This window comes from Chroicocephalus ridibundus, chromosome Z (genome assembly GCF_963924245.1).
Source record: "Chroicocephalus ridibundus chromosome Z, bChrRid1.1, whole genome shotgun sequence".
Taxonomy (NCBI): Eukaryota; Metazoa; Chordata; class Aves; order Charadriiformes; family Laridae; genus Chroicocephalus; species Chroicocephalus ridibundus.
The window spans coordinates 12,501-28,132 of NC_086316.1; the positions used below are offsets into that span (position 1 = coordinate 12,501).

General features: G+C 52.6%; 2 protein-coding genes across 3 annotated transcripts; one reads left to right on the forward strand and one right to left on the reverse strand.

The window, feature by feature from the left end:
- Positions 1-324: 324 nt before the first annotated feature.
- On the forward strand, positions 325-1,959 carry EMC4 (ER membrane protein complex subunit 4). Of its 2 annotated transcripts, XM_063319598.1 has the most exons (5): positions 370-524; positions 611-710; positions 862-1,015; positions 1,611-1,771; positions 1,884-1,959. In XM_063319598.1, exons 1-5 carry the CDS (start codon positions 454-456, stop codon positions 1,917-1,919), a joined length of 522 nt encoding a protein of 173 aa, XP_063175668.1. In that variant the 5' UTR covers positions 370-453; the 3' UTR covers positions 1,920-1,959. The 2 variants fall into 2 exon arrangements, with proteins under 2 accessions (XP_063175669.1, XP_063175668.1); XM_063319599.1 differs by lacking the exon at positions 611-710 and having other exon boundaries at positions 325-524.
- An 11,964-nt stretch (positions 1,960-13,923) lies between these two features.
- On the reverse strand, positions 13,924-15,285 carry TOMM5 (translocase of outer mitochondrial membrane 5). The gene is made up of 2 exons (XM_063319600.1): positions 15,071-15,285; positions 13,924-14,420 (listed from the first exon to the last, which is right to left on the reverse strand). Exons 1-2 carry the CDS (start codon positions 15,189-15,191, stop codon positions 14,386-14,388), a joined length of 156 nt encoding a protein of 51 aa, XP_063175670.1. The 5' UTR covers positions 15,192-15,285; the 3' UTR covers positions 13,924-14,385.
- Between the last annotated feature and the right edge of the window lie 347 nt (positions 15,286-15,632).

Below are 15,632 nucleotides of genomic sequence, written 5' to 3' on the forward strand. Positions count from 1 at the left end.
TATAACAAGCAGAAAGCCAACCCCGAGACCTTACCAAAAACAAAAGAAAGAAGAACCTAAATCAGCAAAAGGAGAGGGACAGGGAGGGGGAGAAGAAAAAGAACAAGAGCAGAAGGGCGGGGGGGGGGAGCGGGAAGGGTCCGGGGCAACGGGAAGGACTGCGCATGCGCCACAGGACGGCCGGCGTGTCTGCACGTCACCGGCTCCGGGCGGAACCGCGGCCCCGCACCGCAGTTCCGGGTGGGAGCGCACCCGGGGCGGAGGGGCTGCGGAACGCGGGCGGCTGTGAGGAAGGAGGCTGCTGTGGCGCGCGGGGCTGCCATAGGGCTGGAGTGGGGCTTCTATGGGGCTCCTGTGGGGCTGTTATGGTGCAGGGAGCGCTGTGTGGGGCGCCCGGCCCCTCTCACGTGACCATCCCACGTGACTCCCCCTCCCCGTTCGGGCTCTCGCAAGATGGCGGCGGCGGCGGTTCGGGGGCGGCGCTTCAAGTGGTCGTTGGAGCTCGCGGCGGCGCCGGGAGGGCGGTGAGGCCCGCGGGAGGGTTGGGGAGAGGGGGGATTGCGGGTACAGGGGTCTCTCCACCTCACCTGTGCCCTCTGTCCCCCCCCAGGCCGCGTGGAGCCGCCGAGGGCCGCGGGCCGCTGGGGTTCGCCGAGCGGCAGCTGGGGGAGGGCGGCGTCCACGAGAGCGACAAAATCCTCATGGAGAAGGTGGGCGGGGGGGGCCGGGGAGGGAGGGAGGGACACCCCCCGGACGCCGAGGTTCCCTGTGGCGGGAGGGTCCCTGTCCCGGACGCCTGAGTACCCTGCGAGGGCGGCCTCCCCAACCTCCCGGACGCCTGGGTCCCCTCTTTCACTGCAGCGCTGCTGGGACGTGGCATTGGCGCCGCTGAAGCAGATCCCCATGAACTTGTTCATCATGTACATGGCCGGCAACACCATCTCTATCTTCCCCGCCATGATGGTCTGCATGATGGGCTGGCGCCCGCTGCAAGCTCTCATGTCGCTCTCTGCCAGTGAGTACAACCCTGTGCTACAGCCCCATGCGGGTGGCCACTCCCTGGGTCTCCTCCCACCCCATGGCCATCCCCTGACGCATGACAGTTGCCCCATGTCCCTGCGGTGGTCCCCTGCCCTGCATCTCCCCTTGCAACACTCGTGCCCACATATCCCCCAGCAACCATCCCTATCACAGCCCACACCACGCGTGTCCCCCAGTGTCAGCTGCCCCCATGCATCCCCCAACAGCTGTCCCTATGACAGTTACCCCCACATCAGTTTAACCATATATGTCCAAACAGTTGCCTCTATGTCAGTCATTCCCTTGCATCTGTCAACAATCACACCCATGTCACTCGCCCCCATGCATCCCCTACAGTTGTCCCTGTGATAGTTGCCCCCATGTTGGTCACCCCCCACACCCCTATGATATTTGTCCCCATGTTGGTCACTCCCACATGCCCCCCCAGCTGCCCCCATGCCATCCGCTCCATGCTTCCCCCATCACGCTCCCCTGCCACTCTCTACCCGTCATTCCCCCCCAGTCCCCTGTGGTGCCCAGTGAGTGGCCTGTGGGTGACAGTGACTGGTCCCACCCCATTCTCCCTGCAGCACTGAAGGCACTGGAGAGCTCGAGCCGGCGGGCACTGCAGGGGTTGGTGTTCCTTGTGGGCAATGGACTGGGGCTGGCGCTGGCCCTCTATAAGTGCCAGGCCATGGGGCTGCTGCCCACCCGCCCCTCTGACTGGCTGGCCTTTGTTGCCCCCCCACAGGTGCGTCCAGACACCAGGGTCCCCCCCTACCCCTGTATGCTGGGGTTCCCCCTGGCCTGGACACCAGGGTTCCCCCACTCACCACCTTTCTCTCTCTCTCTTCCCTTGGCAGCGGATGGAGTTCACTGGGGGGGGCCTGATCCTGTGACCCAATGCACCCACCCACCAATAAAGGTGATGGCAGGCTGGTGATGTTATTTTTGTGGGGAATTCTGAGGGTTTGGGGGCTCAGCCCAAGGAGGCATCAGGGTGGGTCAGAGCAAAAACTGTTTATTGGTGGCATGTGCTGGGAGCACCAGGGCCTGTACTGGCAGTGCTGCGGCCCATGCTGGGAGTGCACTGGAGGAGCACTGAAGTCTGTGCTGGGAGTGCCCTGGCAGCCTTGGGGCCTGTACTGGGAGTGTGCTGGAGCTGCACTCAGAGCCTCGAGGCCCATACTGTGAGACTTAGAGCATATACTGGGAGCACTGGGGGCCTTGGGAGCCACACTGGGAGTGCACTGGAGCTGCACTCAGAGCCTCATGGCTCATACTGGGAGCCTTAGGGTGCATACAGGGAACACTGGGAGTACACTGGGAGCCTTGGGGCCAATACTGGGGTTGTAACTGGAGAGCTGTAGCCCAGTCACTGTACTGGGAACACTAGGTCCATATTGAGAACATTTGGTCTCATATTAGGATCCTTAACTGTAGCTTATGCTGGCATCATACTAGGGGCACTGGGGTCCATACTGGGACCTGACTCACAGCTGTGTCTCAGACTGGCTTCGTACAGAGGGCGCTGGGCCCACACTAGGAGTGTTGGAGCCATACTGGGATCCTACTTGAAGATCTGTGACCCAGACTGGCATTGTACTGGGAGTGTTGGTGCTATACTGGAAGAATTGGGCCCGTACTGGGAGTGTAGCAGCCCATATTGGTGTCATGCCTGAAGACCTGTAGCTTAGTCTGACACCATATTGGGAGCACTGGTGCTATACTGGGATCATACTCTGAGAGCTGTGGCCTAGACTGGCATTATACTGGGAGCATTGGAGCTCATACTAGAACACTGGGCCCATCTTGGGATCATGCTTGAAGTACCATGGCTCAGACTGGCATCTTACTGGGAACGCTGGGCCCATACTAGGATGGTGTTGGGTGAGCCAGGGCGGCATGTGTGCGGTGCTGGGATGTACTGGGTCATACTGGTGTGCTCAGGAGGCAGGGCGTCCCTATTGCACGCACCACCAGATGCAGTCCTTCCATCAGCACCTCCAGGAACTCAAGGTCTGACCCACATCAAGGGCCTGACCCAAGTTTGTCCCCTAAGTACCCCCTACTGCCCTGTAACTGCCTCCTGTTCCCCCCCAGCTACCCAATAGCTGCCCCCCAGCTCCGTAACCACCCTTAGAGACCCCCTACTGCCTCATTTTTACTTTTTTGCCCCATTTTTAACCCATTTCCCCATTTTCACCCCATTTCCTCTTGTTTATTCTTGGTGTTGCCCCACTTTTTCCTGGTTCTCTCCCTGTTTTTCCCTGCTTTTGTCCCATTTGCCCCGTTTGGGCCTGTTCCCTCTGTTCCTGCCCCAGCCCCCATAACTGGCTGGTTTTCCCCCATGTTGCCTCTGTTTTGCATTTTTTTCCCTGATTTTGACCTGTTTTGCCTTGTTTGTGTCCCTTTTGTTCCCTCCTGTTTCCCCATTTTTCTCTGTTTCTCCATTTCTTCTCTGGTTTCCATGATTTCCCTCTCTCTCTGTTTCTTCCATTTTTTTCCTGGTTTTGCTCTATATCTGTTTCTCTCCCTCCCCCCATTCCTGACCCATTTCTCCACATTTTTTCCTCTTTTCCCTCTAAGTTTTCTTCTCTCCTGTTTTCCCTTAGGTTTTGCATGTTTCTGCTCCATTTTACCCTGTTACTCCCCCCATGTCCCCTGATGTTCTTGTTTTCTCACCACGTTTTGCCCATTTATGCCCCATTTTTCCCTGTTCCCCCCCCCATTTTTGCTCCTTTTTGCCCCTATTTCTACCCCCATTTTCCCTTAGTCTGTCACCTATGTTTTCCCATTTACCCATTTCCCCTCATGTTCTCCCATTTTTCCCATTTACCCATCTTTGCCCCAATTTCTTCTGCCATCCCCACATTTTCCTGATTCCCCCCTTTTCCCATTTTTTTCACAATTTCCCCCGTTTCCTCTTTTTTTCTGTTTTGGGTTTTTTTCCCCTACTTTCTCCCATTTTTGTCCCGCTTCTTCCCCCATTCCCCCCCATTTTCCATTTTCTCCTGGTTCCCCCTCTCTTTTTCCTTGTTCCCCCTGTTTTTGCAAATCTGCTCCATTTCTCCTCTGATTTCCTGCCACCATCAGCCCCAGCCAGCCCCCTCCCCCATTCAGGCACTCTGCTGTGTGTATGCAGTGTACATTCCCCCTCCCCAGCATGCACAGTACATACCAGTGCTCACTGGTACTGCCTCGCCGCCAGCACTCCCCCCCATCTCCTAGTATGGCCCAGCACCTCACCCTGCCTCCCAGCACAGCCCCAGAGCCCTCCTACTCAGTATGCATCACTGCCTCCCAGCACCTTCCCAGGATGGCCTAGGACCCTCCCAGTAAGGCCCAGAGCCTCTCCATGCCCACCAGGATGGCCCAGAGCCCCAGATCAATGCCTCCCAATATGGACTGGTGCCTCCCAGTGAGTCCCAGTATGGACCAGTGCCCTACCCAGGACTCCCACCATGATCCAGGGCCCCACAGTGATTCCCAGTACGGCCCAGAGCTCCATCGCAGTATATTCCACTGCCTCCCAGTACACCCTACTGCCCTCCCGGTCCTTCACAGTACACCTCAAGGCCCTGCCAGGCCACCCCAGCCTCCCCAGCAGCACTCACAGTGTGGGGCCCTCCTCCTCTGCACTGGGGGCCTGCGATGGGGCGGGGCCTCCTTCTGACATTGTCAGCAGGGTCACATAAGATGCCATGCCCTGTTACCTCATTTCGCCCCTGCTGTGGGGTGTCATGCTGTGTCACCATGTGACATGTCCCGTCTCCCACCTGGGGTGGGGGCATGTGGCAACCCTGTGTCCCCGGCCTCTCCCCTCAAGTGTGATGTCATGGGATGTCATGGGATGACATCGTGATGTTGTCTGTGCAAGCCACATCTGGCATAGCATTTGTGAGCGCTGCTCCATCATCAGCGTAGGCTTGTAGGTGTGCATCCAGACGTCACTGTGGTGCTGCGGGAGGGGACTCCTGCTACAGGTTTGTCCTCATGCTGCCCCATGGCCCCGCCCACAGGAAGGCTGCCTCAGGTCCAGGCCTCGCCCCTCCTGTGTGGCCCTGCCTACCGACCCACGCCAAGATGACTGGCCACCCCCCTGCAGTCCCTCTTCCTTCCCTGGGTGGCCCTAAGTGAGGAAGCCCCACCCTCAACCAGAAGCCCCATCTCTTTCAAGATGGCTGCGCCTCCCCACAGCCCACCTTCCCTAGCAGAGGAAGCCCCGCCTGTTCCTGCCAGGCCCCGCCCTCTCTCCCAGGCACCCCAAGGCCCCGCCTCTCTCATTAGGCCCCACTCACCCCTGTAGGCCACACCCCTTTCCCCAGGTAGCCTCTCCCCGAGGGGCATTACACACTCTCCCGTGAGCCTTGCCTCAGCCACACCCATCACTTGGTCACGCCCGTCCACGTCGCCCTGACCCTCCCCTCCAGCTGTCCCCCCGTCCCTGCAAGCTCCCACAGCCCAGGCTCCCCTGCCTCCTTCCCGCCAGGCCCCGCCTCTTACAGGGCCCCGCCTCACCGGGAGCGTCCCGGGGCAGCACAGCAAAGCAGTGCTGGGGGCAGGTTTGAGCCCCCACGGCCCCTGTCATGGGCCCCTGCCCCTGCACCCCTGACAGTGCCCCAGGGGCAACCCCCCTGCCACACCCACCCATGATGTCAGCAGGGGGTGGGGCAGAGGGGTCCCCTGCACTCACCATAATCAAAGCTGTTGGTGGTGATGGTGCTCAGGGACATGATGGTCAGCACAGCTGGGAGGGGGATGTGTGACCTCTGACCCCTGTGACCCCTGGTCCCTCCCTCATACCACCAAATGTGGCTCTGCCTTGACCCCAGGCCCAACCTGCAACCCCGCCCAGGGTCATTAGGCCAGTTCCGTGCCAATGACCCCAGAGGAGGTCTCGGGTGCATGTCGATAACTGGCATGGTCAGTAACTCACAGGGAAGTATGGGGGCCGTCTGCGGCAGGGGCCAGTTGTGGCAGGAGCTGGTATGCGGCGCTGATTGTGAAGCTGATTGCTCCTTCCCAGATGAGTGACAGAGCCACGTGCTGCCACCTCTGCAAGTGCAATTCATTGTGCTGTCTCTAATTTTCTATCCTCTTCTCATTCTCCTCTATTCATCTGTTGTTTCTCCCCAGTATTGCTACCTGCACTCTTGCACAGCTATCTACCATTCTTGTCACCTCTTCACCTGTTTCCTTACAAAAGTACTTGCTTTCTGACATGCATCCTTCCAGTGGTGTACAGCCCCTCCTCCCACCCCCGCATCGACTGGACTATGTGCTGACCTGAGCCTTTTCTCCCCTTCTCTGCTCCTCCCCACTATTTCCCATCTCCATGTCCTGGTTTCGCCTGGGATGGGGTTGGCTTTCTTGCAGCACCTGGTGCAGTGCTGTGTTTTGGGTTTGGGATGGGAATGGTGTTGGTACCGCACTGGTGGTTTTGTTTGTGCTGAGCTCTCAAGGCCATTTCTGCTCCTCACCCCACACCTCTGCCAGCAAGGGCTGCGGGGGCACAAGGAGCCTGGGGGAGACACAGCCAGGACAGCTGACCCTGGGAACATGCCATACTATATGACATCATGCTCAGTATATAAAGCAGGGGGAAGAAGAAGGAAGGAGGGGAACGTTTGGAGTGATGGCGTTTTTCTTCCAAGTCACCTTTAGCCGTGATAGACCCCGGCTTTCCTGGGGATGGCTGAACACCTGCCTGCTAATGGGAAGCAGGGAATTAATTCCTTGTTCTGCTTTGCTTGTGCGCGCGACTTTTGCTTTACCTATTAAACTGTCTTTATCTCAAGTCATGAGTTTTCTCTTTTACTCTTCTGATTCTTTCTCCCATCCCACTGTGGGAGCAAGCGAGTGGCTGTGTGGTCCTAGCTGACACAACAGTGTCCCAGCAGCCCTTGTAGTTGCCAGCTATCCCTGCCCAGTACTAAATATTTCCTACCCATTTTAAACCTCTGCACTGCCTTCTTCTCTGTATGTTGTCTTCATTTTACCTTGCAACTCTGAGTCAAAGAAAACAGATCATAGTATAGCTGCTTCTCAGATGTACAATTTTTTTTTACCTTGGAAATCTCTCTGTCTATGAGTTGCAAGTTGTGTATGTTTCAAATTTTAATAATAGGGTACACGGAGGCTGTCTTATCTGGATTAGACTCCAGTAATAAGGTGGGGGCAGAAAGCCCAGTGCCAAAATCAAAATCATAGAATCATAGAATGTGTTGGGTTGGAAGGGACCTCTAAAAGTCATCTGGTCCAACCCCCCTGCAGTGAGCAGGGACATCTTTGACTAGATCAGGTTGCTCAGAGCCTCATCAAGCCTGGCCTTGAATGTCTCCAGGGATGGGGCCTCCACCACCTCTCTGGGCAGCCTGGGCCAGTTTCTCGCCACCCTCATTGTAAAGAACTTCTTCCTAATGTCTAACCCTAAACCTGCCCTGCTCTAGCTTAAAACCATTGCCCCTTGTCCTATCGCTACATGGCCTTGCCAACAGCCCCTCCCCAGCTTTCTTATAGGCCCTCTTCAGGTACTGGAAGGGGCTCTAAGGTCTCCCCAGAGCCTTCTCTTCTCCAGGCTGAACAACCCCAACGCTCTCAGCCTGTCCTCACAGCAGAGGGGCTCCAGCCCTTTGATCATCTTCATGGCCCTCCTCTGGACCCACTCCAACGGGTCTGTGTCCTTCTTGTGCTGAGAGCTCCAGAGCTGGACACAGTACTCCAGGTGGGGTCTCGCCAGAGCAGAGTAGAGGGGAAGAAGGCCCTCTCTGGATCTGCTGGCCACGCTTCTTTTGATGCAGCCCAGGATGCGATCGGCCTTCTGGGCTGCAAGCGCACGTTGCTGGCTCATGTCCAGCTTTCCATCCACCACGACCCCCAAGGCCTTTTCCGCAGGGCTGCTCTCTATCATGTTATCCCCCAGCCTGTATTGATAATGAGGGTTGTCCCGACCCCAGTGTAGGAGCTTGCACTCGGCCTTGTTGAACTTCATAAGGTTTACTCAGGCCCACCTCTCTAGCTCGTCCAGGTCCCTCTGGATGACATCCTGTCCCTCTGGCCTGTAAACCACACCTCTCAGCTTGGTGTCACTGGCAAACTTGCTGAGGGTGCACTTGATCCCACTGTCTAAATCATTGATGAAGATGTTGAACAGCACATCCTCCTCATTATCAGTTGTCGGTGTATATACCTTGTCAACAAGCTCACTCTCTGACACAGTCTTGCTCTAGCTGTCATAAAGCCAAGGTCGAAAGTTCATTTCTAATTGTCACAGTAATTGGCTGTTAACATGACTATGAGAGTCAAAGGCAGCTGCTCGTTATTCTTCATTCTCAGCTTGCTGCAAAGCGTGTTGTAATGCATCTTGAGCTTCCTGCCTGGAAGTCTTTAGTAAAGGGCCCGCAGCTGCCAATACCTCTGCGAAAAGCCCAGTGAAGGGTCCCTTGCTTTCCTTTTACACACACAAATTCCCTGCACTCCTGAAATTCTGCTCACACTGTTTCCCAATCAAAATAGTTTTCAGCCACCCAGTTCCTGTCCCACCCGTGTGTTTTCCATCCCTTATCTTCTTGCCATTTTTGGCAATCTGCCTAGGCTTGAGGCCACACTGACCTGACACATAGGTCTTAGTAGGACTGAGGCACTCAGGGCTGATGCATGGGTAGAACAGGGAGCCCCACTCTCCCCCTGTGCAGTGACAAGCACGTTGTAGTGAGGCAACTGCACTGGCATATGTTGCCTGTGGCAGGAACTTGGTGTGAACAGAACACTGTGAATGGGGAGTAGAAGCTGCAGAGGGGCAGGAAGCCTGGGACTGGGGCTGGGACGTGGGGAGGGAGCCATAGGTGGAGGTGAGGCCAGAGAATGAGGAAGCTCAGCGGACAATGCTCCTTCTTCTGTCAGTGCCCAGCTTTGCTTGTGCACCCACCTTGCGCTGCAGCACCCACACAACTTCCCCCAGCACTGCAGCTTCCCCGGCAGTGCTTCTTTGGTCCCTTCTGCTCTGGCAGCCTCTCTCCATCAGCTCCCTTCCTCCGAGGAGCTGTCACTGTCTCATCCACCCTGCTTTCCCCCAGCCCTGTCTGATTTACAGCTAGAGCCGCTGAGCCCAGCAGTTTCTCTGGTGTGGCAGGAGGAAGAGTCCGGCCCGGCTGCTCTGGCAGAGCTACTGCCGTCCTTGCGGAGCTCCTCTCCTGGAGGGCACTTCCAGGGACAGACATGCTCCCGCCTGGCAGCACTCATGAAGGCCAACATGGGCAGAGCAGCCATATGCCTTATGACTAGCTTGAGCAGAGCCCACACCACACCAAAGCAAAATCTAAATAATTAGTCAAGAGTCTGCCTGTTACATCATGGGACTTTTTCAGAATGGAGTCTATTAAGTCTGAAACCACTGCCTTAGAGTGCTTTGAAACACATTTTGCCACACAATACAAGAGCTGTTCAAGTGTTCACTATACCCTTCATGGTCTTCCTAATTGAAACTATTACATCTGAAGCCACAATATTGGCATGACTTAATAGCCTTTTTGTCCTCATTTGAAGTAAAACAGAACCAATCTTCTGGTGTGTAATTTTACTTTTTAGATGGGCCTCTTCTAACTGACTAAACTCTGAAATATCTTTCATTTTTTCAGCATATTTTTCAGCATATTTTTCAGAAACTCTTCAGTCCCAGAGTGATAAGACCTGGTTATACCAAGGAATGGTACGCAGAGAGGCTCCTGCTAATACTTACTGCCATAACAACCAAGGTCAGCTAACTTTGTTATTTGCTCCGTTAGAGGGTTGGAAGTGGAAAAGTGTAGAGGGGTCACACCTGCAGGGAGGAGCGGACAGGACAGGTGACCCAAAACTGACCAACAGGGTATTCCATCCCATATGCATCACGCTTAGTATAAAAGCTGAGGGATCAAAAGGTCAACTCTTTTTCTTCAATGGCTGATGTCTGAGGAGCACCCTGTCTGTTTGTCTGTCTTTCATCCCGATCCGAGCATTCCTGACTCCAGATCCAAAATTCAGCTGCTGTCCGTCAGTGACTCAGTCTGGAACTTTCCCTGTGCCTGCTGGTGATGCGATCGTCATCCTGGGAGCTGGATACTGTTTTGTATATATCGTATACTTATTATTATTATTTTATTATTATTTCCTTATTTATTATTATTTTCATTAAAGTAGTTTAGTTCCTTTTCTAAACTCGTAAACCTCTCTATCTCTTCCTCTCCTCTCTTTAGAGCGGGGGGGAGGGCCATCGATCATTCTGATTGGCCAATCCAGCCAAAACCACAACAGATTTATTGGTGCCCAAGGTGGGGCTTGACTGTAGCGCTACCAGAGTTCTGATAGATGGTCTGAATAGTTTGAATTCCAGCTTGCTCAGAGATTGAAAAAGACAGCTCACATCATGTCATTGTTAAAGAGATTATTATATTGTTTCTTTGTAGGGATTTCTTTAAAGTTAATTGATACAACAATGCTTAGCTTGCCTTATATGTTTTATTGCTTGCTTGCTCTTTGTGTCTGTATGCAGTGGTTCAAATGTGCTATTTTACTGCTGTGTTTAATCCTGATCCAGGCTGTGCCTGAATGCATAGCTTCTTTACCTGCATACCTCGGGCATTACATAATGGATTCTCTTACTAATTGCACTAATTATACTTTGAATTTTAGCATGGGAATGTTTACTTCGCCCATTACTGCTCATGCCAAATTGTTACCATCAGAGCCAGGAGAGGGATCTCCTTCAGATAGCATGAATGACAGTTGCTTTCCTAAAATCATGGTTTTGGTGTCGATTTTCCTGAATGGGTTACAGGGATGGTTTTTCTTTAAATCTTAGTGCAGGAGTAGGTGTTGTATGGTAAGCACTGATGCTACTCAAACTCCATTGGCACGAGTAAAAAACCGGCCAAACCACACTTTTGCCTTAAGTATTTGTAAATTCTTCTTAGCCAAAACTTTTTTTTTTTTTTTTGTGATGCCACTTTTTGCTGTCCTAGGATCCTATCCCCCTTCCTGTTGGGGAAGGATGTGTTGTCTTGGAACACAGTTATACTTCTGTACTGCTTTTGGCTGGGATCGAGTTAATTTTCTTCATAGTAACTCTACAGTGCTGTTTTGGATTTGTGACAAAAACAGTGTTGATCACATGTCCATGCCTTAGCTATTGCTGAGCAGTGCTTACACAGTATTAAGGCCTTTTTTCTGTTCCTCATGCTGCCCCCCCATTTCGAGCAGACTGGGAGGGGCACAAGGAATTGTGAGGGGACAGCTGACCCCACTGACAGGATAGCCCACATCATATGGTGTCATGCTTAGCAATAAAATCTGCATGGAAGAAGACGGAAGAGGGGACATTTGGAGTGATGGTGTTTGTCCTTCCAAGTCAGGGTTAGGTGTGATGGAGCCCTGCTTTCCTGGAAATGGCTGAACACCTGCCTGCTGATGGGAAGTAGTGAATGAATTCCTTATGTTGTTTTGCTTGCATGCACAACTTCTGCTTTGCTTATTAAACTGTCTTTATTTCATCCCATGACCTTTCTCACTTTTCCCCCTCTGGTGCTCTCCCAACACCCCCTGAGGGGCAAGTGAGCAAGCAGCTAGGGGGGAGCTTAGCTGCTGACCAGGATTAAACCACAACAGACCCTTAAATATATTTGGTATGAATATACTGAAGTTACAGGCTATTAAGACTGTTAGGCACTTGGGTGACAAACCATCAGACCCAGAACTCCTTAGGCTCTATAGATGAAATACCAGCCGAGGGGTCTACTACTTTGCTATTACAGGCTGCACCTAAATTACCTAAAAGTACCTTAATGCATGTATGACAATATCTTTTTTGCCTCAAAGCCGCACTGGGCATAACTACTCTTATTCAGGAGTTAGAACGATTGAATATTATTCAGAAAACGCATTCCCCATGTTAACTCACACAGGTGGCCCATAAGCCTAACAGCACCCAGTGTTTGGCTGTAGGTTATCCTCAATGGAATGAAAATACTGGACACTTACATGCTGCTGTCCTATCTATCACAGATCTTATTTTTTCTATAGAGCAAAGAGTCCATCCTTGCTGGATATTAGGATATGTTTTTCACAGTCCCATTACAACCTGAGGATCAAGAGAGATTCACTTTTACCTGGGGCAGAATAGAGTTCACTTCCACCTTATTACACCATGGATTCAAACATAGCCCTACATTGTCACATCAGGTTTAGGGGAGGATTTAAGAAAAAGTCCCACAGGAACAAGGAGTGATAATATATTAATGTATAGAGAGGATTGATTGCAGGAGATTCTCCCAAGAGGGTCCAAAGAATGTGTGGTAGGGCATCCTAGCCCACCTGGAAAGTAAGGGGAATACCATCCCTGAGGCTAAATGACAGGGATCTAGCCAGAAGGTTCAATTTTTAGGTGTAACTTGGCAAGGTGGCAGATGGTATATTCCCTCTGCAGCAAAATATCCAAGTTAAGTTCACCTTTTGCTAAGAAGTTTTGACAAGTCCTAGGAACTTCAGGACTCTGAAAGGCTCATATCCACAATTCAGCATAACTGCCTGAACTTTATGCAATCTGCTACAGAAGTGTGGTACCTGGGAATGGGCAGATACTCATGAAGAAGTGTAATACACATCACTTTAGAAAATCAGCCCACGGGCCCCATAATAGCAGGGATCCCCTTCAGCCTACATTAGAAGCATTTAGCTTACAGAATCCCTTTCAAAGAAAACAATCACAACCCTCTTCACAAACCAAGCTACTTCTCTAATGAAATACTGCCTACTTTGACATCAGCGTAATCAGTACAAGGTAACAATATTGCAGGCGGCCTCTGCATAAAGTAACGCTCCGAATTACTGGAACACTGTCCTGTTTGGCGTGAAGCAGAGACGACTGTCTGTCCAGTGAGGGGCTCTTGCTCCGCTTGTTGCCGTGGCAACCAGGGTCGGCTGACTTCCTTGTTTACCCCCGGAAGGGTCACACCCGTGGACAGGTCAGGTGACCCAAACTGACCAATGGGGTGTTCCACCTGCCATGCTCAGTGTAAACGCTGAGGGATCAGGTTGGCTCCTCTCCAATGACTCCTCAGTGGCTCTTTCTTCAGGGACTGACGTCTGAGGACTTCGTCAGCGCATCTGCGTTTTGATCCTGGTCAGTGTGTTCCAGTCCCCATTTGTCACTGAGTCCAGTCTGGAACTTTCACAGTGCCTGCCAGTGACATCTCCCTGGGAGCTTGATACGGTTTTATGTATATCTGTATGTATTTTATCTATTTCATTATTTCCTTTTTTTTTAAATTTTATTAATTTTTCATTAAAGTAGTTTAGTTTTTTCTAAACTCACAAATATCTCTCTCTTCTTCCTCTCCTCAGAGGTGGGGGACAGCATCTGTTGTCTTGTCATTGGCCAGTCCAGCCCAAAATGACAAACGCAGCACTTTGTCATGGTAAAAAGAGCTCAATTCAAGACATGACAAAACAGTACAAGTACTGGCACGAGGCAGTAACAGGCACTGTAAAAAGTCTGCTGTGACTAAAACTCAGTTACTAGCTCACAGAAGAAATATGGCGTTGCTTTTGCTTTACTGTGCGTAAATTCAAGATCCAGGAAGTTCTAACTGAAGTAGAAACTGGCACAGGCCTGCTGGATAAAGCTGAGCCACCCTTCCCCCTTCTCTTCCTCTGTTCATGTTCATGTTTTACAGCTGAGTTGCTACACATTTAGCAACCTGAAAAACACATAATTGCCTTGTTTTTTTTCACGCTCCTTTGCTTTTCCTCAGTACAAATTGATTTTAAAGGTGAGGAGAGAGCAAGCTTAAACCAAGAGCCAGGGAAATAATACCACATGACCTCTAGTTGTAAGTGATGATTATTAAAAATAAATCACTACCAGAGTTAACTGAGACAACTGCTCTTCCATTTATTTAAAATCAAACTGTTTGTGAACTGGATTCATTAAAAACTTCATTTTTCACACAGAGAGGTTCAGGAAGGTTCATAGCCATAGCGTGTGGCAGCTTAGAGGCAGCTGCATAACAAAGCAACTTGCTAGCACTTAACACTTTGAACAAAATGGAGATGTACTTTTTTCTAAACAGTGCAAGAAATGTTCCATCACAAGTCATTGCTTGATGACACTAGGGAGTATTCTGTGATCAGAATTCACCTGCAGGGACAACAGACATCTTCCCCATACTCCCAATTACACTATCATTCTCAGGTCAGATATACTTAAATGAAACTTTTTAGAACCATTTAGTATCAGATGTCTGCTTCTGGCGCAATGTTTAATTGAAAAACAGGGGAGAGCTGCTACAGTCCATTTTATGTTTTCATATATTGAGTTTTCTTAAGTGTTCATATACTGTCCAACTTCTTCAGGATGAAAGGAGCTGAAAAGAGAAAATAAAGCAGCATGAACTTAACACAGCTGAAGACAACAAAAAGTCTGCAGTAAGTCTGTGGTTAAACTACAGCACATTTATGCGGCATAGAACACATTCAAACTCTGTCTGAGATTCCACTGTCTGCCTCCCACATGGTCCCTTCTTTCCCTGCATGATTGCTTTAACAGGTGAGGCAGCATGATTCACGAGGGGAATCGGCTATGCCTGCTTCTGCTGCAGCTCAGTGCTCTCGACGCTTCTAGGCACAGGGGGAGGCGCGGGGGGGAAACACCCAAACGTGACTTTTTGTTTGCTGAGCAGAAGGGCACCTTGAAAGGAAAGCTGAAAGGCTCTGATGCAACACATTAAGGAACCGCCCGCAAAACAGCCTGCGCGCCCATGTTCTTTCATAACCTAGAAAAGAACCAGCACCGCTGCTCGCCCAACCTTAGCGCCCCAGGCGCCGCAGGGAAGGCGCTGGGCCTGTCCCGCTCCCCAGGGACGTGGCCGGCCAGCGGGACGCGGCTCCCCGCGGGCTCTCCGGCGCCGCCTCCTCCAGTCACGGGCCGTGAACAGGCGGCTAGGCCACGCCGATCCCTCCCGGTCCGCCGCGGGGGCGCAGGCCCCGGCCACCCCCCGCCACCCCGCGCACTCACTGATCCGCAGCAGCGCGACGTAGATGAGGAAGTTGCGGACAGAGGTGAGGACGTCGCGGCGCATCTTCCGCTTCAGCTCCTCCGGGTCCATCTTGGGCCCTAGCCCCTCGATGCGGAACATGCCGGCGGCCCTGCGCGCGCCGGCGGCTACGGCGGGCGAGGAAGGACACACGCTACCGCCGTGGGGGAGGCCGGATCACGTGATGGGGGCGGGCTGTGTGGGCGGCAGCGCATGCGCAAGGAGGGGCGGCCCCAGTGGAGCGCCAGTGTCCGCGGAGCCTACCAGGACGGTGGAACCTCGCGGGGGCGGAGCCTCTCGGCGGCAGCGGGACTGGCCAGCCTCCAGCCCGGCCCGGGAGGGCTGTGGTGTTTCCGCCGGTTCGCGGCCCGCCTCTGCGGAAGGGTGCTGGCCGCGGTGGCACCTGCCCGAAAGCACAGACCCGGATCCGACCTGGGGCCCAGGAGCTTGCACAAAGGCAACCCCAGTTCCCAAACAAGTCCAGGGAGACCATCGGAGGCCAGTAATATTTAACAGGTTCAAAGAGGCTACAAGGGCCAGGGA